This window comes from Eucyclogobius newberryi, unplaced genomic scaffold (genome assembly GCF_026437365.1).
Source record: "Eucyclogobius newberryi isolate DKJ021-1_F unplaced genomic scaffold, fEucNew1.0.hap1 SCAF_12, whole genome shotgun sequence".
Lineage (NCBI taxonomy): Eukaryota > Metazoa > Chordata > Actinopteri > Gobiiformes > Gobiidae > Eucyclogobius > Eucyclogobius newberryi.
Window position 1 is genome coordinate 20,685,119 of NW_027315746.1, and position 24,138 is coordinate 20,709,256.

Consider the following 24,138-nt stretch of genomic DNA (forward strand, 5'->3'; position numbering starts at 1 on the left):
TAACCTGCATTGCTATTGTATTGCATTGCATGTATATACTGTATGTATGTAAATATATAAAAATTCTCCTCATGTCCCCCGCGGCTGGTCTCATCCCTTTTTTCTAAGCTTGGGTCCTATACCAAAGGCCAGGGAGCTTTCCTGTTCCTAGCACTGCACTTTTCTGGACTGAGATGTCTGATGTTTTTCCAGGGATCTGCTTACGGACGCCACTCTGCTGCCCCCTCACCAGTGAACATACAGAGAAGGGACATTGAAAGAGTGGACTGATACAAGTGTTCATCTGAACCACAAACTGGACTGGACTCATAACACAGACAGAGTCGGCTCTACCTCCCGAGGAGACTCAGGTGTTTTGGAGTGACTGGGCCACTCCTGAGGACCTTCTAGTGTCCTGGCTAAACTCACCTCTATGGTGGCCTATGGTGGACACTCTGTCCGCTCTGGAGAGCAGCTTCAGTGATAGACTGATCCACCCTCGCTGTGTGAACGAAAGGTTTTGCAGGTCTTTCCTTCCTGCTCCTGTCAGACTCTACAACAAACACTGTTAGCCCTGAACATGTGTCATTCCGCTTTCATAATCATTTGCAATACTGTCATGATCATGTGCATTACTGTCATAATTAAGATAAGATAATCCTTTATTGTCCCACATGGGGAAATTTCATTGGTGCAACGCAGGAAGATACAGAGGCAGATACAGAAGAAAAGAACAGATCACTTATAGGAAAAACACTTTCAGTAGAAGATCTATGAACAAAAACTCCCATAGACAAATAAATACCATTGCATGTGATCACGACAGTAATTGCACATGAATATGTGTCACGACAGCACATAGATTGCACATGAATTTCACAGTAATTGCACATGAATCACAACAGTAATTACATATATGACGGAATTGCACATGGTTAGGTCAGTATTGCGAGTATTCAGGACTAACAGTGTTTGTTATAAAGTCTGACAGCAGCAGGAAGGAAAGACCTACGAAACCTCTCCCTCCCACAGCGAGGGTGGATCAGTCTCTCACTGAAGCTGCTCTCCAGAGCGGACAGAGTGTCCTGCAGGGGGTGACACTCATGGTCCAGCATAGATGTGAATCTAGCCAGGACCCTTCTGTCCCCCACCTCTTGCACCGAGTCCAGAGCGCAGCCCAGGACGGAGCTGGACTTCTTGATGACTTTGTCCAGTCTCTTCCTCTCCCTCTCTGTGATGCTGCTGCTCCACACAGTTCATCTGCGCAGGACTTAAGGAGCCTGGGGCTGATGCCGTCAGGTCCTGCTGCCTTCCTCACTTTAATCCTCTTCAGCTCACTCCTCACCTGTGCTGCTGTGACAGTCAGTGGTTGGCAGGGGGACTGTGTGCTGGGGGGATGGGTGAGTCCAGGCGAAGTGGGGAGCTGATGGTCCGGGGCAGAGAAGCGAAGAGGAACAGATGCAGGGCATTGTCCAGCAGTGGAAGAGGGAGCATGCAGCTGTGCAGGGGGAGGGTTGGGTGACCGATCAAATCTCAAGAAGTGAGCATTTAACTCAATCACCTACTGTAGATCCCCCTCTGTCTGGGCAGGGGGGATTTTGAAGCCCGAGATGGTTTTCCGGCTTCTCCACACTCCCTGAATGTTCTTTTGCTGCAGCTGCTCCTCCATCCTCCTCTTGTAGCCGGCCTTAGCCTGCCTGATCTCCCTCCTCAGCTCCTTCTGCACAGTCCTCAGCTCCTCCTTGTTCCCTGACATGAAGGCTCTCTTCTTCTCCTTCAGCAGAGCCTTCAGTTCACGGTTAATCCATGGCTTGTTGTTTGGAAAACACCGCACCGTCCGGGAGGGAACAATATTCTCAAAACAGAAGTTGATGTAGTCCGTGATGCACTCTGTGATGGTGTTGATGTCCTTCCCATGTGGGCCATAGAGCTCAGTCCAGACAGTGGTGCTGAAGCAGTCCCTCAGAGCCTCCTCGCTCTCAGCAGACCACATCCTCACCTCACGGGACACCACAGGCTGCCTGCGCACAATGGGTTCATACACAGGCCTCAGATGTACAAGGTTGTGGTCCGAGCTGCCCAGGGGAGGGAGGCGGGAAGAGGAAAAAGCCTCTTTGGTGTTGGCAAAAAACAAGTCCAATGTTCTATTGTTTCTGGTGGGGCAGGTAACATACTGGGTGTATGTAGGTAGAACAGAAGAGGGAGAAGCGTGGTTAAAGTCACCCGAGACGAGGAAGAGAGCATGTGGGTGCTGTGTTTGCAGCCTACAAGTGCAGAGAGCAGTGCTTCACAAGCATATTCAGCATTGGCAGACGGGGCCACATAGACTGCAATCAAAATGACATGTGAGAACTCCCGGGGCAGATAATATGGCCTCATGCCAATAGCCAATAGTTCAATATCCTTGTTACATAGCTGCTGCTTCACTGTGCAGTGTTCGGGTTTGGACCAGCTCGTGTTCACATACACCGCCAGACCTCCACCTCTCTTCTTCCCGCATTCTCTTGTTCTGTCCGCCCGCAGCAGATGAAAATTGTCCAAACCTACAATAGAGTCTGGCATTTCTGCTGTTAACCAGGTCTCTGTGAAAATCAAGACACTGCTGTCCCTATAAATCCTCTGGGACCACATATTGAATTATGTGCAATACTGTGACATAATGTCAATCATTCCTGATATTTTCTATCCATATAACAGTTGTAAACTAGATAATGTGCAATGACTGAAGCCATTGGGAGTGTCTGCATTCTTCCGTAAAAGTATTACCTGTGTGTAGTAAAGACTTTATTCTTGTTAGGCTCAAGCCATGGAATGGAATGTCTGGGGGCGCGGGGCCGGGCTGTGTGGTTCTAGGCGGCAAGCTCCATTTTATTCGAGTTTGGGCCGAGCCGATCGCGTCTATGTCCCCATGTGTGACTTTCATCAATGTTCAGGGGGTCAAAAATGCCAGAGTATGAACATGAAGAATAAGAATAATAGGAATAAGAACCAGAATAAAGAATATTAGAATTAAGTCTTAGACTTTAATCTTTAAAGTCTCTTTAGGTCCAGTACTAGTTTGTTTAAGCTGAAGTTGTGGAACACAACAACAAGAAACAACTGTGAGGAGACCTTGCTCAACACCTGGTCTGGAGAGACGGGAGATGGCGGAGGAGAGTGGATCGGGGATGGAAGACGTTCTGGACGGCGTGGAGGAGCAGCCTTTTCTGCCTGCACGTGCCCGGAAACGTAAAAAGTCCCTTAGCTCGTCCGAGGGTTCTGGGAATGAGCAGCAGGATGAGGCTGAAGCTATTGATATCCGGGGTGAGAGCAGAGACTGTAAGGTGATCATAAAGCTTGCACAGGATAGTGCATCCTTTAAGGAGTGGAATTCAGTGGCATTGTCAAAGAGCCTAACTGTAGCTGTGGGAGTGATCAAGAGTGTGAGTGTCCTTAGAGATGGCTCGCTGCTGGTCGTGTGCAAGGACGCGGCTCAGCAACGGAAGGCGATTGGAACTAAACGTCTGGGTGGAAAGGACATTCTTGTGTCTAATGCTGAAAGAAACACGGTCAGAGGAGTTATCCTAGGTGTCCCTACGGCGACGTCTGTGGATGAAGTTAAGGAGAATTCGACTGGAGCTACGGTGGTGGACGCTAGGCGTTTGAAGGTGACCCGGTTTGGGGTAAGATGTGACAGCTTGTCGGTAATGGTAACACTTGAAGGGAGGTGCCTGCCTAGTAAGGTGTTCATTGGGTACATGTGCTATAGCGTCAGGCCATATTTCAGCCGCCCCTGCGTTGCTTTAAGTGCCAGCGCTTTGGGCATATTGCAGCGGTCTGTAGAGGGAGGCAAAGATGTGGTAAATGTGCAGGAGATCATGAGTATGGGAAGTGTGACGTGGGTGCAAAACTGAAGTGCTGTAACTGTGGGGAAGAACATAGCTCTGCCTACGGGGGATGCAGGTTTAGCAAAAGAGCTGCTGAGGTGCAGAAAATAAAGGTCTCTCAAGGTATATCCTATGCAGATGCAGTCAAGAAAGTTTCAAGTAACGAGTTTAGAGTAAATACAGAGAGAGGAGCCAGCGCTGCTCCCAGCCAGGGCGAAATGAGAAAGGCCAGCGTGGCTCCCAAGAAGTGTGAAGGTTTCAAGAGTGGAGGTCCCAAGTGTGCAGGTTCCAGAATTAATGAGAATACCCTGGTTGTGGATAGAGAGGATTTTGTACTCTTTATGGTGGATGTTGTAAACTGTGCTGCTCAGACTCAAAGCAGAACTGAAAGGATCAGGATCATTGCTAAAGCTGCAGGGAGATTCCTTGGAACAAAGGAGCTTGATTGGGCAGATATAGAAAACAGGCTAAAGGCGCTAAATGGGAGTCGGAGTGATGGGGGTCTGCTTTTGGGGAGTCAGAGTGATCAGAGTGACGAGATGGGGGTGGGGGTGGTCTCCTGTCCTCGCCCAGTCTCGTAGACGCACGGCTACCAAGCAGCGACATCAGTGGACATATTAAAGCCTATAGAATGAAGCCTGAAGAATAAAGCTGTACGGTGGAAGCACCGAACGTCAAAGAAGGAGAGGAAGATGAAGAAGAGTCTCCCTGGAATAAAGCCGGTTGTTCTCTGAAACAACAACAACTATTCTAGTCACAAAGACATATCATGACCTCATGGGCTTTGTAACACCAAAGCAATGGAAGGAGTACTTTTACGGACTACGACAGAGTCTGAGGACTACGACAAAGTCTGAGGAATAAAGTCTGGCGGTAATGCAACACTTGGATGCCAACCGCCATAAAACAACAACAACAACAACAACAACAACAACAACAACAACAACAATGTAGTTTAGTTAGTAATAGAGTTGGGGTGTGTTGAAGAATGTGCCGAGGATGAGGAGGAAGAGGATGTTCTAACGTGCTTTGAACTCATGGGCTTTGAAAAAAGGCTTTATGACATAGCAGACGCTCAATAAAGTCTGAAGAATAAAGTCTGGTGGCAAGATTCCTTGGAACGGGGGAGCTTGATTGGGCAGATGTATAAAACGGGCTAGAGGCGCTGAATGGGAGTCGGAGTGATGGGGGTCTGCTTTTGGGGAGTCGGAGTGATCGGAGTGACGAGATGGGGGTGGGGGTGGTCTCCTGTCCTCGCCCAGTCTCGTAGACGCACGGCTACCAAGCGGCGACGTCAGTGGACATATTAAAGCCTATAGAATGAAGCCTGAAGAATAAAGCTGTACGGTGGAAGCACCGAACGTCAAAGAAGGAGAGGAAGATGAAGAAGAGTCTCCCTGGAATAAAGCCGGTTGGTCTCTGAAACAACAACAACTATTCTAGTCACAAAGACATATCATGACCTCATGGGCTTTGTAACACCAAAGCAATGGAAGGAGTACTTTTACGGACTACGACAGAATCTGAGGACATCAGTGGACATATTAAAGCCTATAGAATGAAGCCTAAAGAATAAAGCTGTACGGTGGAAGCACCGAACGTCAAAGAAGGAGAGGAAGATGAAGAAGAGTCTCCCTGGAATAAAGCCGGTTGGTCTCTGAAACAACAACAACTATTCTAGTCACAAAGACATATCACGACCTCATGGGCTTTGTAACACCAAAGCAATGGAAGGAGTACTTTTACGGACTACGACAGAGTCTGAGGACTACGACAAAGTCTGAGGAATACAGTCTGGCGGTAATGCAACACTTGGATGCCAACCGCCATAAAACAACAACAACAACAACAATATAACACTTGGATACCAGCCGCCATAATACAACAACAACATGCAGTTTAGTTGTGTAAAGAAGTGGTAATTGTGCAAAATTTGTGGGAAAAGGTACTGCATTTGTGTGAAAGTACTGCATGTGTGTAAGACATGTGTGTTAGAGTACTACATGTGTTTGAAAATGTTCAATATTTGTTGAAAAATATTCAGCCTTCCCGCTCGGCCATGTTTTCTGCTGCGTTTTGTATCATACCAATGACGCTCAGTAATTCACAGTTGATGATTGCGTAGTTTGCAACTCAGATAGTTGTTTGTCCTGACAAATTGCAAGATCGTGCTGAACGCAGACCTGAGCAGGGAGAAAGGGAGTGAGAGCCTCGGTGACCCGGCTGCACCCCCTCCTCCCTGTAGAGACGCTATTAGCATTAGCAATTTACTTTTGCAAATACTGAAAAAAAGTATGGTATGTAAAAATGTCAAAAGCAATAGCCCCCCTAAGACGGTGAAAGCGATCGTAAAGAGGTATAGCTTGTTTAAATCGGTGAAAGTGTTAAGGAGTGGAAACGCGTCAAAAATCCTACAATCCTAAAAAGCAATAACATATAGTGTCTGCTTTATGACATCATAAGCAGACGCTCAATAAGAGTTTTATTTTCTAATTTATCTGTTTTTATTAATATATTTCTGTTCTTAATCCGTCTAATCTGTGTTGCAACATTGGAATCTCATATCTTGTATAAATATATATATATATATATAATATATATATATATATATATTGATATATATATATATATATATTGATATATATATATATATATATATATATATATATTATATAAATATAAATTTAAACAAATACATTATGTATGTATTTGTTTTCAACGCCATTTTCTAATGTTTAAAAAACGCATGCGCTCTTCTTTTTTACGAAACGATACCACTTCCGGCTGGATTTCCTGTTTTACTGGGAACACAAGCTGCAACGACGGCGGGAAGTTATTTTCGTCGTTAAAATTGAAAACTGCACTTGCTTGAATTATTTTACGACAAAAAATCACCCTCAAACATCAATGGAACTATAATTGAAAACTCTCCGGCTGCTAACTGAGCTGCTTTCGGCGCGGGACCATTCGTGGGGCTCAAGAATCATGGCTAACCAACAACCACCAGCGCAGGCCGTGAGCAAAACTGCACCAGGGAAACATGGAAATGTCCTGCCCTTGTGGGGCAACGAAAAGACTATGAACCTCAACCCAATGATTCTTACAAATGTGCTGTCTTCGCCCTATTTTAAAGTTCAACTTTACGAACTAAAGACGTACCACGAAGTTGTGGATGAAATCTATTTCAAGGTAGCTAACTAGCAGTTGCTAACCCACATGCTAAGGCACATTCGTAGTAGGGCAACAGTTGTGGTTTATCGGTGCAGTCAGAAAGTACACTCAAAATTATTTTTGTCCGATTTAGAATGAAAATTCCGAACACTGCAGTGTTTATCACTGGATTTGTACTGTATGACGGCTAATGTAAGGGCTGCTGTTGGCCATTAATCCTAACGCGGTGTTTACGTTTCCGTCTGACGGTTCAAAGCTCTCCGCTTTTCTGTCGTCAAGTGTATGGGACATGGATAAAACATTACTAATGATTACACGCTCTTATTTTGTGGTTATTAACGTAGACTAAAAATGACATTGTGTAGTGAGATCAATGAAGCATGTGAAATGCTTATGACTGTGTTAGTACCAGGGTTATAATAATAGTTAAGATTAGCACCAGAGTTAAGGTTCAGACACTGCTTAAACTAAAACAATACACAAGCTTTTCCTATATAACTTGTGTATCTTATTTTTGCAACATAACATCAATGTAGCTGCTACTCAGAACTAGACACACTACTGATCCACGAATAACTTTAATTGGACCAAGCTAGACCAGACATTGCAATATAATGCTAAATATTATAATTCAAAATAAATAAAGTGGCAAATATAGTACAAGCTGTCTCAACAGTCAAACACTTGAGCAGCTATACCAGTCGGACGTCAATCTGTTTTTATTAATTTGACCTGTATTCATATTAATAAAATGTGATCAAAGTCTTCACAACAACCAATTTCCTATCACATAAACATTTTAGGGAAAAAAAAATAGAAATAAGGGGTGCTGCGTAGGCACTTGAATGTAAAAAAACTGTAAAATGAATGAATTAGTTTAAACTAATTGGTGCTCAATTGGAGAGAAGGGGTTCTGCATTTGCCTGAATATATGAATTGATTGCATAGGTTAACAACTCTTGATTCATTATTTTGGTTCAATAGTTGCCCACAAGTTTGACTAGAAGCGAGTTGGTTTGACAAGTCAAATCACATGTTTACACCCGTTTCAGTTAAATGAAACTGAGTGACATATTTTACATCTATACTGTTTATTTTTTGTCCGCATACATTTAGGTAACTCATGTTGAACCTTGGGAAAAAGGAAGCAGAAAGACTGCAGGCCAAACTGGAATGTGCGGAGGGGTAAGTAAGAAGTACGTCCTTTTGTAATACCTAATACGGACATCCCATTTTTGTTACATACAAGCTGTTATTTATACGATTGTTATAATGTTCAGATTTGTGTGATCCTAGGTCCGTGGCGTTGGAACCGGAGGGATTGTGTCAACGGCTTTCTGCCTTTTATATAAACTATTTACCCTCAAACTCACTCGCAAACAGCTGATGGGTCTCATCACGCACTCAGACTCCCCGTACATCAGGGCACTTGGCTTCATGTACATTCGGTATGATTTTATCATGTTGTTTGTTTCTGTCTACAGGAGCATGCTTAAATATGAAACACTTGTTTTGACAGGTACACTCAGCCCCCAGCTGATTTGATTGAGTGGTATGATGGTTTCTTGGATGATGAGGAGGTATGTCATCTCGGGTAATAATTCCTTTTATTCTCTTCCTGTATTTATAGAACCACAGGCCATTTAAGCTAACCGTGTGATGCTCATGGCTGATTTTTCACCTTTGCCTTCATTTGGCTTAATTGTCCCCAATGTTTCCTTAAACTTAAGCAGTTATGTTACATTCTGTGCCCCTGCTGTTTCTAATGGTAAGTACCGTGACAAACTGTAGTTTAGTGTGATATTAAGCATGCTAATTTCTTACTGAATTTTAAGGACTTGTTGCACACAACACAGATTTCCAACTAGAGTACTCTAATTTTCTTATGACGACGTTAAGTCTGTCAAAGCTTTGTACTTATTTGTCCAATTTTCATTCAAATTGATGATTGACATTGATGGGCTGTGCAACCAGGCCTCCTTAATATTATTTTGCTTTAATTTTAAACGGTTTATTTGGTATTCTACCCACATGGTTAATTTCCGTGTTTTTTTCCTTAGATGTCCAATGTGCAGCAGGTGAATTGGATATTGTATCTCAGCACTGTTGGTTTGTGTGTGTGAGTGCAAGAAGCTGTTCTATACTATTTAAAAAATATATATAATTCATCGTATGCACTTGGACTATGGACTTTAACATAATTAGCATTGATGTCCTTTGAGGCAAATGTTGTAAGCACATATTCCACCACTTGCAAATAATAATAGACTACTACAATCCACATATAGTTGTCTTTTTTAATGTATCATTTATTGTGATATTAAGCTAGATGAACAGAGGTGAAGGTTCAGTACTTGGGACATCACAAATTGTATAAATTTGTATAAACACATCTTGTATGATGTTAGTAACTTGTTTTCTATTTTAAATTTCAGGAACTTGATGTGAAAGCAGGCGGTGGCTGTGTCATGACCATTGGAGAGATGCTCCGCTCCTTCTTGACCAAATTGGAGTGGTTCTCCACTTTGTTCCCGCGTATCCCTGTGCCTGTGCAGAAGTTCATTGACCAGCAGATGAAAAGTAGGCCTCGTAAGGTTGCTGAGAAGGAGGTCGTGGAGGAAGAGGCAACAGAAGCAGAACCTGGAAAACAGAGGGAACGTCACCGCTCTAGGTAACTGATGAGCCTGTGCAGCCCTGCCAACCTGTACACATTTTGGTCTACGAATGAATATTTGCAATCAGCAAGGGATAAGTTCAGTTAATCAAATATAATATATAAATGTTTTTTTTATAATTTTTCAGATCCTCGCGTCGATCACCAAGTCCAAGAAGAGTCCAAGAAGAGAAACGCTCCAGAAGCAGAAGCCATCATCGAGAGAGAGAGCGGCGTGGCCCCAGTTTTGACCGCGAGTTAGAACGAGAGCGAGACCGGCAAAGGAAGGAGCGGGACAGGGACAGAGGGGATCGAGACAGGCGGCGATCACGAAGCACTGACAGAAACCAAGAGCGGCGTGAGCGCAGAAAAAGTCGTAGTGGCAGCCGGGACAGGCGCACTGAGCGAAGAGACAAAGAGAGGGATGGAGGGGAAGACAAGACCAGGAAAAAAGACAGGGATCACCACAAAGACAGGGGCTCCGAGATAGAGCGCTCTCGGGACAGAAAGAACAGGGAGGACAAGGAAGACCGCAAACATAAAGACGATAAAGATCGGCATAGAGACGAGAGGAAGGCCAGGAGATCAAGCAAAAGTCGAAGCCGGGAAAAGAAGCACAAAAGTGATGAAAAAAGTCGCAAACTTGAGCAGAGCCATAACAGAGAGAAGGAACGAGAGAGGGATCGAGATGGAGAGTCGCGGTCTCACAAACGCAGTCGTAGCAAAGACAAGTCCCATCACCAGCGTGAGTCCAGTAATGACCACAGTAAACACAGTGCGCGCAGAAGGAGTCAGAGCATAGATTGATTTTGCTCCGTTCTATCAGCCATTGTCATTTTAACTCACCAGACATCTGGAAATGTCTGGACCTAGTGTATTGATGCCCTTTTTATTTTATTTGTTGCCCTTTCAACCTTCCTCAAATTGATTTTGGTTTGAAAAGTGGAAAGATTCCTTTTTTTAATTTTTACTGCTCTATTCTTACAGAAGAAAAGTTTGTTGTACATAATGTTTGAGGGCTGTTTACACAAGCATGGTCTGAGATGTATTTCCTGCTGTATTTTTGTATTTATGAAGATCTGTGCTGTCAAAATCCCCACACTAAGCTGCAATGCAAGTGGTAAAACGTTGGGGGGAAAATACATTGTGTGCTGTCTTTTAACCATTAAGTTTTAATTAGGCATGATCTGAGTGGACATTGTAGTATACCATATATTTATAATGCACCGCACAATTCAGTCCATTTCTGTGTTGACAGCCTGAGAATGTTGTTTTTTGTTTTTCAAAAGCAAACTGCTAAAGGGTAGAATCTACTAAACACCAAATTCGCTTTGTGGTGTGTTTGGGTTATTATTCACCAAGTTGTTTTTCTAATAAAACTGGAAAAAAAAACAATTTGTTTGTCTTCGACCATGCTTTGAAATGTGTTCTTGAAATTGTTCTGTTATTTGCAGTGGCGGCTGGTGGTGCAAATTATAGGGGGGCTATTTGACATGACTTTTTTTTTTTTTTAAATGTCCAAAATTGAATATTTTACATTGCTATGGATACATATTTGAAATACACATTTACTGAATTAATTAAGTAAACACACTATTTCCACTTTTGTTAATGATAATACAATGACTTAGAGACAGATTCTATTTGTGAGGAAATACATTTGACATAAAATTACATTTTGCACTTTATAAAATGAAAAGAGCAAATCAAAAATCTCAGTGATACTGTCACTTATAGTGCAGAGTAGCAATAGTATTACTACATTAAGAGGAAATAAAAACAAACAATAGTTGGTGTTTCATGAAACAGCTTCTGGGTGTGTAAGTGGCATTAGTAACCCTGAACTACATGTGTAACATTTTACATTTTTATATTTAATCATCACATCCATTATTGCTGTATGGAAAGTTGTCATTTATGGCTTTCTTTCATGGGTTTTCTAATAACAAAAGATTATTTTTTATCGATAGAAGTTAAGCGATACTTAATGCTTAGCGTTAGCCTTATGCAAGTAATAAACCCAAAAAAACTGCGTGTTTGTTGTCATGGTAACGGAGCACGGCGTTTGACAGACATGTCTCGGCTCGGATTGATATGAAATCAGCCACTTTCATTTCAACACAAATAAAGCAGCAAACAGTTGAGCAGCTCATTCTGAGTCGTTTTGGACGTACCTTTTGTCACAGACTCTGTAGATGCAGTTTTAAGACGGAAACACGGCATGTGGCACTTCCGCGCGCACATGTCTGTTTCTAGCGTAAGTAGCTCCATGGCGTAACTTCTACGTTCAAAAGGGCGCTTTCTGGAGCGCGCGCCCCATAGTCGCTACTTTCCTATGGCAAAACCCATAGTGACGTAGTCACTTTTGGTTGTGATTTGATTGGCTAAAAATCACCATTGCTTTTCTATGGGGCTCTGGGGCGCTATTCAAACCGCCCCACGGGAACTTAGAAAAGTGACGCAGGCTGCGCCAGGCAGCAGACCACGCGGCGCGCAAACAAAGTATACATCTATATAGAACATATATTATTATTTTACACATTAACACTAATAAGAATATAAGATATTTCTGAATAAATTATATTGTTGTTAGACACAAAAAAATTGACTTAGTTGGCAGATTGACAGGGGGGGCGGCCGCCCTTAATGGACCAGCCGCTGCTGGTTATTTGCTATTTTATAAAAGACACAAGTGCATAAATGAAAGCTGGGGGCAAAATATTCTTACATTTTTATTATTTCATTAAATGATCATTTTATATTTACTGTTACATCACCAAATATATTATTTTATGATCAACAAGTTAAATTACAATTATGAATAACATAAAATATCTTATACAAGCTCTAATATGCGGTCAGTCTATAATATACATTTATGACAGCTGGTTTTACAGCACAGATCATTACATACAATACAGACATGCACACCTTACATAATGTGAGTGGTAAATGTTAGAAAAAAGAAACCAGGATACAATTGGTTACAGAGTAATAAGATCAATTAATTAAGGACACATTTCTGAATTAATTTGAAACGCTGAAAAAAATCATCACATTCTAGTTTGGAATCTCCTTGTACCAAAGTAGATCCAAGAGGAAAACTCCTGGTTTGAACCAGGTTTTCATGCATCTCTGTGGAACACCTTTGCAGTGTGTTATCTGTCATCTAAGCTTTTCCAGGAATCAAAGAAAGCAGAGGATGTGGTTGAATGAACTACCAGCTTGAGTTCTGTGGGGTATCAGAAGACAATTAGCAATCACATTTCAAGTCATCCATTGGGAAGCTAAATTATCTCATACCATTCTAAGCAAGGTCAGTGAGACGTCTTCGCCAGCGAGCACTCGCCTACTTTGCTGAAAGAGAACAGTTTGTCATTAGGTGCACGCTTTCAAACCACAGCATTCACAGTCATTCACAGTCACTGTCTGCAATATGGGTTTCTACACTTTCTCCTGCTTCATTAATGTCCGTCATCCTCAGGTAAGTAGGATCGGAGGTGAAGTATATTTGACAGTCAGAGGAGACGCCATCCAAAATAATTGAGCCATTTATAATGAACGACCCAGATCTTCTTAAGTCATCAGGTTGTGTGTGTGTGTGTGTGTGTAATAAAGCATACAAAACTTGTATCATATCATTTTATTACAACAACTTTTCAACATTAATACAATTTAGAAGCACAATGAGTTGGATTGGATTGCTTGGCATTCAGATTCATATTTTAACATTTTAGTCAATATAAACAAATGCGAGATGCAGAAGCGTGAGGCTGCATGTATACTTAGTAGTGCCAGCAGAGACTTGTTACTTGAGCAAAGTTGTTGGCTCCCAGTGCTCTCAGTCCATAATCCAATAGCATCTGGGAGAGTGTTGAGAAAAACAATTTAGTTTAAACACACAGAACAACCCAATCTGTTGTCAATTTGCCCCTTTTTTTATTTTAATTACACATACATTGTGATTTAGCTTGACATGCTTTATTCAATACTTTGTCTAGTCCCTATGGCTAGATATTATTACACTAAAACAACAACCAGAAACTCACCTTTAATTTCAGTTCAGCCACTTGTCACCTTTGTAGTCAGCAGATAAACACAACCTCCTTCAAGAATTTGAAAAATACATGTTTTTCACACCCAATATGGTTGTTGGTGTAATCCCTCATTCGTCCAGGCGTGTTCCATAGTAGAAAAAGCTTCAGTTGTAGTCATCTGGACTCAGTTAGAAAAAATAGACGTTTCGACTCTCATCCAAGAGTCATTGTCAATAAAAGAATTTAGGACGAGAACTCCGATATTTAAACTATTCTGTGGTAAGTCCAGCCCATTGGGAGGAGCCTTCCTGAAGAGGGACTCGTTTGAAGACGGTGAGGTGAAGGTTTTAAGCAGGGAGAAAAGATAGTTTGAAAGAGGAGTTAAGGAAGCTATTTTTGTTATAAAAGAAAAACCTTCTTTAAACAGAAACGGAGGTCTAAGGTTCAATCTTCCTGTAATCTACAATGGGATCCTGAACCCTTGGAGAGGTAGAGGACCAGTACCAGGACATTTAGATGTTAATCAGGTACTCAGGGTGGGTGAGCCAGGGTCTCACAAAGACAAAGGGGAGACTAATAGCCCATTAAAGGGTTGAATAGGCTCGGTAGATACCAAGAGGGTAAGTTTCTGTTGAAACAAACAACTCTTTCCTCTTCAGGAAGGCTCCTCCCAATGGGCTGGACTTACCACAGAATAGTATAAATATCGGAGTTCTCGTCCTAAATTCTTTTATTGACAAGAGAGAGTTGAAACGTCTATTTTTTCTAACTGAGTCCAGATGACTACAACTGAAGCTTTTTCTACTACTACCCAATATGGTTGTTGTATATGAATATGGGTCATTGCAGATTCCAGTTATTTTGATCAAGAATTGACATAGCATATAGTAATGAAGTTTGAATACAACCAAATAAATACACACATTTTCAATCAACATGCCCATCGTTCTTGCCTGTATGGATGTTGTGATTGTGTATTTTGAGTATGCTTTATATCCCGTTTGAATTTCTGACTATGCTTTAAACTTTCTTTGTTTTTTATAGTCTGCTCTGTTGAAGTTACAATTAAGAATGGAAGTTAAATACTGTTTTCTATATAATTTGGGTTAATCCTGATGACAAAACGTGAGGTATTGAATAGGATGGACGCCTTTTTCGCCTACATTAGTCTTTTTTGTGTGCAGCAGTAATTTTATTTATTTGTTGGTTGTTTATTGAGCGCGGCACAGTCATGGTACAATAAAGACAAATATAGAAAATAAAAGTACCTGTCGTTCCGGAGACAACCATCGATGGGCCACTGGTACCTGCACTATTCCTGGTCTCCACTGTAGCATAATAATCTGAACTGCAGGGCAACGGCAGCTCGAAGTAGGTATCCATGGTCCAATAGGATGAGACATCAAATTGGGTCAGATTGCTTCCCATCAAGTTTCCAGTTAACCTCACAAGGTATTCTGTGTTACTGCAGTCACTTGCGGACCAGCTCATAGCCAGAATTTGGTATGTATCCTGCACTGGCAATAATTGTACCGCAAAGTTTTCAGGAGGACAGGGAACTGAGGAGAAAAACAAAGTTACAATTTGAACGTTTTAGCATACTTTAACACCAACACCAGATTTATCAAGCTGAGCTATCGTGTCGAGTGAAATTGGATGTTTTTCCCTTCGTGAAAGAACAGAAAACATGGCACTTCGAATAAAATAAGCATTTGTACTGTAGTATATTTGCATTGTCTTATTCCTTTCCAAATATTAGCTGGTGGTGTGCTGTGTGCCCTAAAAAGTGCAACCGCCACAAGCTCCAGTACCTGCACCCACAGACTCCACCGGGTCGCTGTAGGAACTGTTGCACGTCCCATTCGAGGCCAGTACAGTGAAATTATATATTCTTCCGCACTGAAGACCCTCGAAAGTACAGCTAGGGGAATTGCTGTGGCAGTACAACATGCTGCCGTTGTTGTCCACAGCAGAAGCATAATAGTCTTCGGCATTACTTTCCTTATCCCATGTAAGCAAAGCAGAGGATTGATTACAGTCATATTTCACTAAGACATTATCCGGTTTGCACGGTCCTACACAAAAAGAAAAAAATTAAAGGTAGGATTCACTGAATGATCACAGCACAAGTTCTCCATTACACTACTTAGACAAATACTAGAATGATAAATTACCAGTGTAAAGTGTAACATTTGGGCTGGCAAGGCTGGAGCAGTCCTCGTGCTTTGCAGTCACAGACACTGAATACTGCTCGTCACAGTGCAGAGGTGACAAAGTGCAGTTATTCAATGAACTGTTGCAGATGTGCATGTGTCCATCATCTCCAACCGCAACTACATGATACATATCTACACCTGGAGAAACTGTCCAGGACACCTGTGCATCCCCACAAGAGTCTGCTACAACTGGCGCATTAGGTCTGCAAGGCTCTGCAAAGACAAGGTTTGTTTGTCTTTTACATTTGCTAAAATCATAACAGATAAGTTACAGACAAGGATTTCTCACTCGACATGACAGTTGCAGTCTGACTGGGCAGGCTCCGACAGGAGCCTTTGACAGATGTGACATGGACAACATATGTATTTCCACAGGACACACTGTTGAGAATGCACTCAGTGTCTGTGGTGTTGCAGGTTTGATTAGAACCTCCATTTTGAGCAGTGGCTGAAACCAGGTAGTGCTGCGCTAGTGCTGATGAAGTCCAGGAAACTGTCAGACTGTTTGTCTCACAGGCAATGACAGCGCTCACATTTTCAGGTGGGCAGGGACCTGGATAAGACAGGATTGTACAGGTCATTATAGTAAAGTCTGAGATCTTAAGCTAGAACTTTCTTGTTTGTTGTCCTACCAGTATCTAGAGTCATAGGTTGACTCTGTGCACTGGAGCACGTGCTGTCACTTGCTACCACATGAATGGTGTATTGTGTTCCACATGAGAGGTTTGTGAGGTCACAGGTTAGGCCAGAGGTTTCACAAGAAACATTGTTTGCAGTGCTTTGTCCTGTTACGGTGTAGTTCTCGGCCCCGCTGCTGGCAGTCCACGACACAGCTGCTGAGTCAATGGTACAGTCCATCACCGCAGCAATGTTTGTGGGAACACATGGTGCTACAAATGAAAAACACACACATTTTATTCATATATAGTGTTATTCATATATAGTATTAGAAAAGCTCAAACAGTCTTTAAAAAAATATATATATCTAGTCAGAAAAGACAGTTTGTTTATATCACGCTAGCTGAACATGTACACAGGTGAACAATCCCTCCAATCTGACTAAAGTAAAATGTACATAAAATTAAATGATTTGCCTCTAAACACAATATGGGACTACATTATAGACAAACCTTTTATTTTTTTACAAATTGTATTTAAAATGAACAATAAATACAGACACAACAAATAAACCTTCACAAGTTACTACACACAATATTGTAAAAACATGCTCCAGGTCATCTCACCTGTGGTTTGACTTATTTGTTCTGTGGAGGTGATGGTGCACTCTTCATTTGAAGCAGTGACAGATACAGTGAAGTTCTGTCCACAGTCCAGCCCTCTGACAGTGCATGTAGTGGACTGAGAAGTGCAGTTTCCTGAAAGACCAGAGTCTGAGGTCAAAGTGGCAGTGTAATTATCTGCTCCAGTACTACTCAGCCACTGCACTGTGACATCGCCAGAGACACAGTCATTGGATGTAGACACTCCGGTAAGTGGACAAGGCCCTGTGAAGTATTAAAATAATAGTTTAATCACTTCATCTAAAAATGGCCATAAACAGTAAGTCACTGCACGTTTAGAAAATCGTCACCATCACAACGTCAAATAAGCAATATGTCAGTGTGAGACAGAGCTTATATTTTAGTTTCAAGCCTGAATACATGTGGGGTGGCTGAATACATGCAATAACTTTCCAGCCATAATACTGTCACACATGCACATGACTTACGTGTGTTTAGGCTGGGCTGCGCAGGCGCAGTTACGCTGCACTGTTCGTTGGTTGCAGTGAGGTTGAAGTTGTAGGTTTGCCCACAGCTCAGACCTGATACATCACAACTGTTTTGCTGAGTAGTACACAGAGTCTGTGGATTTCCATCAACGACAGATGTGACAGAAAAGTTTGCTGCAACAGGAGCAGTCCAGGACAGTGAGGCTCCACCGTCTGAGTTGCAGTTCACTTGTACTTGCACGCTCTGAGGAGAACATGGCGCTGGAAAAGGGTGGTCATATTAAAATCATCAAAACTTACTTACAGCATGTCATTATGAGTGTGTTAAGCCTACCTGAAACGAAAGAGATGACAGTACTCTCAGAGCTGTTGTACGTTTCTCCTTTTGCAATTACCCAGGCGCTGTAATGTAGGTCACAAACCAACCCGGAGATCACACAGGACGTGTCCGTGCGCCCTGCGTCACAGTGTGCGCTGGTGCCTTGGCTGCTGTTTAGATAAGCAATATAACCCACTGCAAAATTGCTCTGACTCCAAGAAACATTTGCTTCAAGTCGTTGACATTCCACGGTGGCCTGGATGTTGGAGGGCGGACAGGGCTCTGGATAAAAAAGTGAGTCGAATAAATGCAATAGCTCCGTAAAATGTAGATGTGTCATGTTTCTGCTTGAGGTGAGTGGCGGACCTGTGGTGAGGGGCACCGTGTCAGAGGAGACACCCTGGCTATCGCAGGCCTGGTTATGAGAGGACACGGTCACGTTGTAGAGCTGACTGCACTGCAGACCGCTCATCGTGCACTGAGTGCTGCTGCTGGTGCACGCAGAGGGAGCTCCCTGATCACTCACTGCTTCCACTGAGTAAGAAGTTGCCCCTTGGGCAGCATTCCAATGCACCGTGGCATTGCTCACAATGTAATTCACAGTTACACCTGTGGCTTCACAGGGCTCTAAAAAGACATTGATACAAGTCAGTGTGTTTGTTAAATGTTTATTTTGATCCATTCTGTTGCATGTTTTACCTGTGTAAAAGTTTGATGCCATGTGGCCAGTGGTGTTGCAGCTCTGTCCCACAGCTGTTACACTCACGTTGTACTTCTCTCCACAGTGCAGATGGTTGGGCTGGCAGCTGGTGGTGCTGCTGCTGCTGCAGATGTCACTATGGTCTGATGACCTGAGCTCAGTAACGTATGACTGGGCACCATCACTAGGTTGCCAAGATATGGTGGCAGATTTGGCCTCGCAATCAACAGTCACATTGATGCTACTGGGCTGACAAGGTTCTTTGTGGAAAATGTAAAATATTTGTATTAATGGGTGCATTCACACTAGCACACACGCCACATAAAAGCTGGACTAAATCTGGACTAAACTCAGAACTAAACCTGGACTTGGCCAGGACTAAACCAGGAGTAGAACGGGACCAAACAAAGTGTACCTACCTGTTTCAAAGGAATCCCCAATGCTGTCCTCACTGTTGCATTGTGGACCTTTGGCTCTAACATTTATGTGAAGATTTGAACCACAGGGAATGTTCTGAAAGTCACAGCTGGTGTCTGTTGTGTTACAGTTGTCATTATGGTTTCCTATAACTTCAGCGTAGAAACCAGTGCTTCCTCCAGGGTCAGACCAGCTAATGGAGGCACTGCTGTTGCTACACGTGTATTGTGTTGACGTGATAGAGGGACGGCAGGGTGCTGAAAATCACAGATAGGAGCTTGAGCTACAAACATAATTCTTAAAGAACAAATTATTTGTTGTTTGGTGTTGCTACATGGTCTCTTTTGCTTAACTTACCTGTGCTTATGGTGAAGTCAGTGCCTGGTTCACTGTTACATTCATTTCCAAGCGCTACGACTGTGGCTGTGTAGCTTTGACTACATTTCAGCTCAGTTAAAGTACACTCAGAAGTAACAGAGGTACATGAAACTGAGTCACCACTTGCTGTTCCCGCTGTAACCACATATCCTGTTGCACTTTGAACTGATGTCCAAGTAAGAGAGGAAGAATTGGTGCCACATGTCAGATTGTAATACTGAATAGTAGGAGAGCAGGGAGCTAGAAGACAAAATATAACAAGGTAAGTAGTAGCACAGTTAATAATGCTTTCTATTTTGAATGAGTCAGTCACCTGTAGTTAAAGATGCTGTGGTTCCTGTGCTGTTACAGGAGGCACTTTCAGACACTACAGTAAGAGTGTAGCTTTTTCCACATTTCAACTGGTTGAGCTGACATGATGGTGTGTCGTTTCTGCAGGATGTTTCATACTGAGAGCCGACCTCTGAAGCCTTCACTGTGTAAGCGTCAGCTCCAGCTGCAGCGTCCCAGGACACTGTGGCTGAGTCTGAGCTGCAGATGAGGGCGCTGGTTACATTGGCAGGGTCACAGGGTCCTGCAAATGGAGGTAAGTCCAAGAGTGAGACACTGACACCTGACTTATATAGAAGGTAAAACCATTAAGTCTACCTGTTGTAACCACAGAGTGAGTGGCGGGACTATTGCAGGTGCTGCCTTCTGTTACTGCACTAACGTTGAACTGAGTTGCACACTGTAGGCCAGTGAATTGACACGTCGTGCTTGTGGCAGTGCAGTTTGTTGAGAAGCCGTTAGGTCCTGATACAGTGACAGTGTAGGTGGAGTCTCCAGAGGCAGGGCTCATGGAGACATTGAGAGTGTTGGAACCGCATGTTAGTTCTGTTGTTAAATTAGCCACGCCACAGGGAGCTGAAATCACAAACAAATTAAGCATCATCACATTTAGCATTGTATAATATATCATTTTATCTGGTATTTTCTGACTGACCAGTTGTGAGCATGACAGGTCCGCTGGTTGGCCCAACACAACTTCCAGAGAAAGCTATAACTGTGATTGTATAGTTTTGTCCACACGCAAGACCATTAAGAGTACAGTTGCTAAAGCTGGTGGTGCAGGAGGCATCTGTGGCCTGTCCAGAGCTAGACACTGCTGTGACATTGTAATCCCAACTGACACTGACCTCGTCCCAGCTAACCACAACCTCTTGAGTGCTGCAGATTTGTGATGTCTGAACATTTTGGGGGGCACATGGCACTATGGGACAGGAGAAAGACAACACAAGTTAACAACACCCCAGCTAAAAAGAGACTCTCAGTGTCAAAAGTACGACAGAACAATAATTAGTGTATTTATTTTTCATACCTGGACCTTGATCAAAAGGAACGCTGTTGTTACTGGTACATATTTCATCACTGGCTGTGACAGTAATGGTTTGTTTTTGATTACAGTCCAGGTCATGGAGGGTACAGCTTGTGGTGGGCCCATGGCAGTACACGGGTGACCCATTATTAGTGGCCTTCACTGAATAATTTGCAGCATTTGCACTTGCAGCCCAAGATACCAGTGCTGTACTCGCTTGGCAGTCCAACTGGCTGGTCACACCCACTGGACTACACGGTTCTAAAAGCAAAGACACACGGCACATTATTTACTGCAGTTGTAATCTTAAATGTAATGATGTATATTTTAGTGCTCTACCTGTCCTTAAAGTGACATTTGAACTCTGTGGGCCCACACAAGGGTCATTTACTCCTGATACACTAATCGCGTAGACCAGGCCACACTGCAGGTCTGAGAAGCTGCAGGATGTCAGCTCGGATTCACACGTGTATGTTGAACCATCCGCAGACACAGCTTCTGCAATGTACTTGTTGGCTCCAGCAGTGGTCGCCCATGTCACAGAGCTATGGTTGGGTGAACAGGCCTTCTGCACGGAGACACTGGCAGGTGCACAAGGTGCTGAAAGAAAATATATTGTATTTTAGATAAATGCAATCTCCAGTGTACATCTTGAATTGATATTAAAAGGTGTTTCATACGTGTTTGGACTGTGACTTGTGAACTGGGTGGACTCGAGCATGATTCATTGAGTGAGTAGACGGTGAGATTATAGGAGATGCCACAGTCCAGCCCTGCCTGTACGCATTGTGTCTCAGTGGAATTACAGAGGACTGTCTGTGATGGTGTACCTCCACTGATTTCTGTCATGTACCCTGGTGCAGGTGTAGGACTGGTCCATGTCACCGTCAGCTCTCCCGTGGTGCATGACACATTAGCTGCCACATTCTGCGGTTGACATGGCACTAAGACAAGACAAGTCACAACAATGATTCACTTTTCTCTCTCACCATAACATAATTACACATTAACATAAGGCTCTACTACCTGAGTCCATGCTAACTGCCGTTGACGTTGAAGAGCAGCTTCCGTAGTTGTATACGACTGTGACAGAGAATGTCTTTCCGCACGGAGGAGAGGTAATTTGGCAGGAGTTTACAGGGCTACTGCTGGTGCAATTGACCGTGTCTCCACTCTGACTGTCCTCCATTACGGCTGTGTATAACCCTGTGGGCTGATGGTTGTCCCACTTAATTGAAGCCTGGTTGTTGGTACAATCTCTCTCTGCTACCACATTTGTTGGCGGGCAGGATGCTGACAAAGAAAAGTGGTCACACACATCTGATCAGCATAAAGAAGCCTTATGATGAAATAAGAACTAGATGCATAATGTATATGGTTAAATTTGATTGGTTAAAACATTATTGACACACAAACTAGTACAAATATACTAAACATATTCAAACAAAAGTAGTGAGGAACTAGCGGGAGCATAGTTGTGCGTCTCACCTGTTTGAAAAGTGCCACCATTACTGGTCGAGCTGTTGCATAACATATTAGACCCAATAACGCTAACATTGTATGTTTCTCCACATTTCAGACTTTCTAAATCAAACTCTGAATCCACGGAGAAGCCGGTGTATTGTTTCCCACTGGAATCCTCTGCGATGACTATGTAAAAAACCACTCCTTTGCTTTGGATCCAGCTCACTGTGGTCTTGTCTGGGCTGCAGTCATTTGAAGTGGATATGTTGGTGGGCGGGCATGGGGCTGCATGAACAGAAGGATCAGTATGTGATAAATTGGTAATAATATAATCATCATTATAGAAGCTCTTAATACACACCAGTTCCAGCGACTTTTCCCAACACTTCCGGGGTGGAGCAGTTTTCATTAGAGGCGGTGAGCGTTACAGTAAAATGTTCCCCACATGAGACTCCATCCAAGACACAGCTGGTGTTTGCAGTGGTGCAATTATAACTGTTGGTGTTTCCCAGGACCTGAAGAGTATAGGACTCAGCTCCAACAGCAGTATCCCAGGTGGTCGTCATCTTATCTGAAGTACACTCTGTTGAGGTTTGTATGTTTTTGGGAAAACAAGGAGCTAGGGAAAATGAAGAAGAAAAAAGTATTGTAATTTATTTATGCATATTATGTCAAAATGCTTTCAACTACTGTATATGTTGATATCCTAGAGTAAGTAGTGCTTTATTGTTTTTAATTGTTTTATTTGAGAGAAAACAATATCAAGGTACGATAAATGTGGTTTTGTTTGAGATTATTGTATTTATTAAAGGCAATAAACATGCAAAAAAGAAAACACCATACAACTGCTTGAAGTATCCGAATTTGATCAAAATAAGTACATAAACCGTTCATTGCAATAGCATATCTTGGTCTATAATGCTCTTATTATAATACCTGTTTTGATAATTGTTGGTTCAGTAATCTCACTGTCGCATTCATTGGTGATGGATTGCACAGTGAAGGCGTAAGTCTCCCCACAGCCCAAATTGGTGTAGTAACACATGTTGCTTCGTGTTCGGCACTCATGAACCTTTCCATTTATCCTGCTAGTAGATTTAGCCACGTAGTATAAAGTGTTGTTAGTATGTTCCCATTTATAGGTAGTTGCACTGTCGGAACAGGTGGATTCAATAACTGGATTTGCTGGAGCGCAAGGCACTGTAAAAAAAAACACACAAAAAAACAGAGGTTCAAACAGGGAAGAGTTTGTTTCTTGGCATAGGCAGTAAATAAACATAATCATATTCATTTGAATAGTATATTTGAGTGTCCCTGCTTGAATGCCAGATGTCCAAATAGTAGCTTTCACCTCAATAATACCTAAAGTAGAGGTCATTACATTTGTCCATTAAGGTTTTATTATTATAAACTGTATTATATCGTAGTATAGGTGCTTGTGAAATAAATTGTTGCACAGAAGTGGATGATCGAAGCAATAAGACTCTCAATTTTGGCACTGTAAGGGCACAAGGGCTTCCACAAAGCTAGAAAAGTCTGAATACTACTTCAATAGTCATGTACATGAAAACAGTGCTCAGGTTGTGAAGGGGTATTTGGGGGAAATTTTACCTGTGTCAAACGTGTTGGCGTGGGTGTAGGTGCTTCGGCAGTCATCCGATATGGTTATGACCTGAATAGTGTACTTCTCTCCACATTTGAGACCGCTGATATCACAGCTGGTGGACATTGATGTGCAGTTAAGGCTTTTTCCAGTGCCATCAGTGACCTTTGCCACGTAGGAGTTGGCCCCAAATACTTGGTCCCACGTCACTGTGACTGCGGTGCAGTTATACTGATTTGTGACCGTTGT

The 24,138-nt window shown here is 42.7% G+C and overlaps 2 protein-coding genes across 2 annotated transcripts; one reads left to right on the forward strand and one right to left on the reverse strand.

The window, feature by feature from the left end:
- Positions 1 to 6,700: 6,700 nt before the first annotated feature.
- prpf38b (pre-mRNA processing factor 38B) lies at positions 6,701 to 10,964 on the forward strand. Its single transcript, XM_072441357.1, has 6 exons — positions 6,701 to 7,034; positions 8,133 to 8,201; positions 8,313 to 8,464; positions 8,536 to 8,596; positions 9,452 to 9,687; positions 9,819 to 10,964. Exons 1-6 carry the CDS (start codon positions 6,831 to 6,833, stop codon positions 10,474 to 10,476), a joined length of 1,380 nt encoding a protein of 459 aa, XP_072297458.1. The 5' UTR covers positions 6,701 to 6,830; the 3' UTR covers positions 10,477 to 10,964.
- A 1,571-nt stretch (positions 10,965 to 12,535) lies between these two features.
- LOC140355835 (uncharacterized) lies at positions 12,536 to 22,901 on the reverse strand. The gene is made up of 23 exons (XM_072440477.1): positions 22,648 to 22,901; positions 22,311 to 22,571; positions 21,849 to 22,115; positions 21,503 to 21,766; positions 21,162 to 21,422; positions 20,826 to 21,083; positions 20,451 to 20,717; positions 20,114 to 20,371; positions 19,779 to 20,039; positions 19,445 to 19,705; positions 19,090 to 19,344; positions 18,670 to 18,930; positions 18,337 to 18,597; positions 17,986 to 18,252; positions 17,652 to 17,912; positions 17,167 to 17,427; positions 16,555 to 16,812; positions 16,212 to 16,475; positions 15,881 to 16,135; positions 15,518 to 15,781; positions 14,975 to 15,265; positions 12,973 to 13,026; positions 12,536 to 12,901 (listed from the first exon to the last, which is right to left on the reverse strand). Exons 1-22 carry the CDS (start codon positions 22,850 to 22,852, stop codon positions 13,019 to 13,021), a joined length of 5,469 nt encoding a protein of 1,822 aa, XP_072296578.1. The 5' UTR covers positions 22,853 to 22,901; the 3' UTR covers positions 12,536 to 12,901; positions 12,973 to 13,018.
- Positions 22,902 to 24,138: the final 1,237 nt, after the last annotated feature.

Coding starts and splice junctions, on each gene's coding strand:
- prpf38b (XM_072441357.1), top strand. CDS start 6,831: ATGGCTAACCAACAACCACCAGCGCAGGCCGTGAGCAAAACTGCACCA. Junction 8,202..8,312: donor AAACTGGAATGTGCGGAGGG/GTAAGTAAGAAG, acceptor GTGTGATCCTAG/GTCCGTGGCGTTGGAACCGG. Junction 9,688..9,818: donor AGGGAACGTCACCGCTCTAG/GTAACTGATGAG, acceptor ATAATTTTTCAG/ATCCTCGCGTCGATCACCAA.
- LOC140355835 (XM_072440477.1), bottom strand. CDS start 22,852: ATGACGACCACCTGGGATACTGCTGTTGGAGCTGAGTCCTATACTCTT. Junction 21,084..21,161: donor AAATGTCACTTTAAGGACAG/GTAGAGCACTAA, acceptor CTTTGCTTTTAG/AACCGTGTAGTCCAGTGGGT. Junction 15,266..15,517: donor GGTGGAGTCTGTGGGTGCAG/GTACTGGAGCTT, acceptor TTTTCTCCTCAG/TTCCCTGTCCTCCTGAAAAC.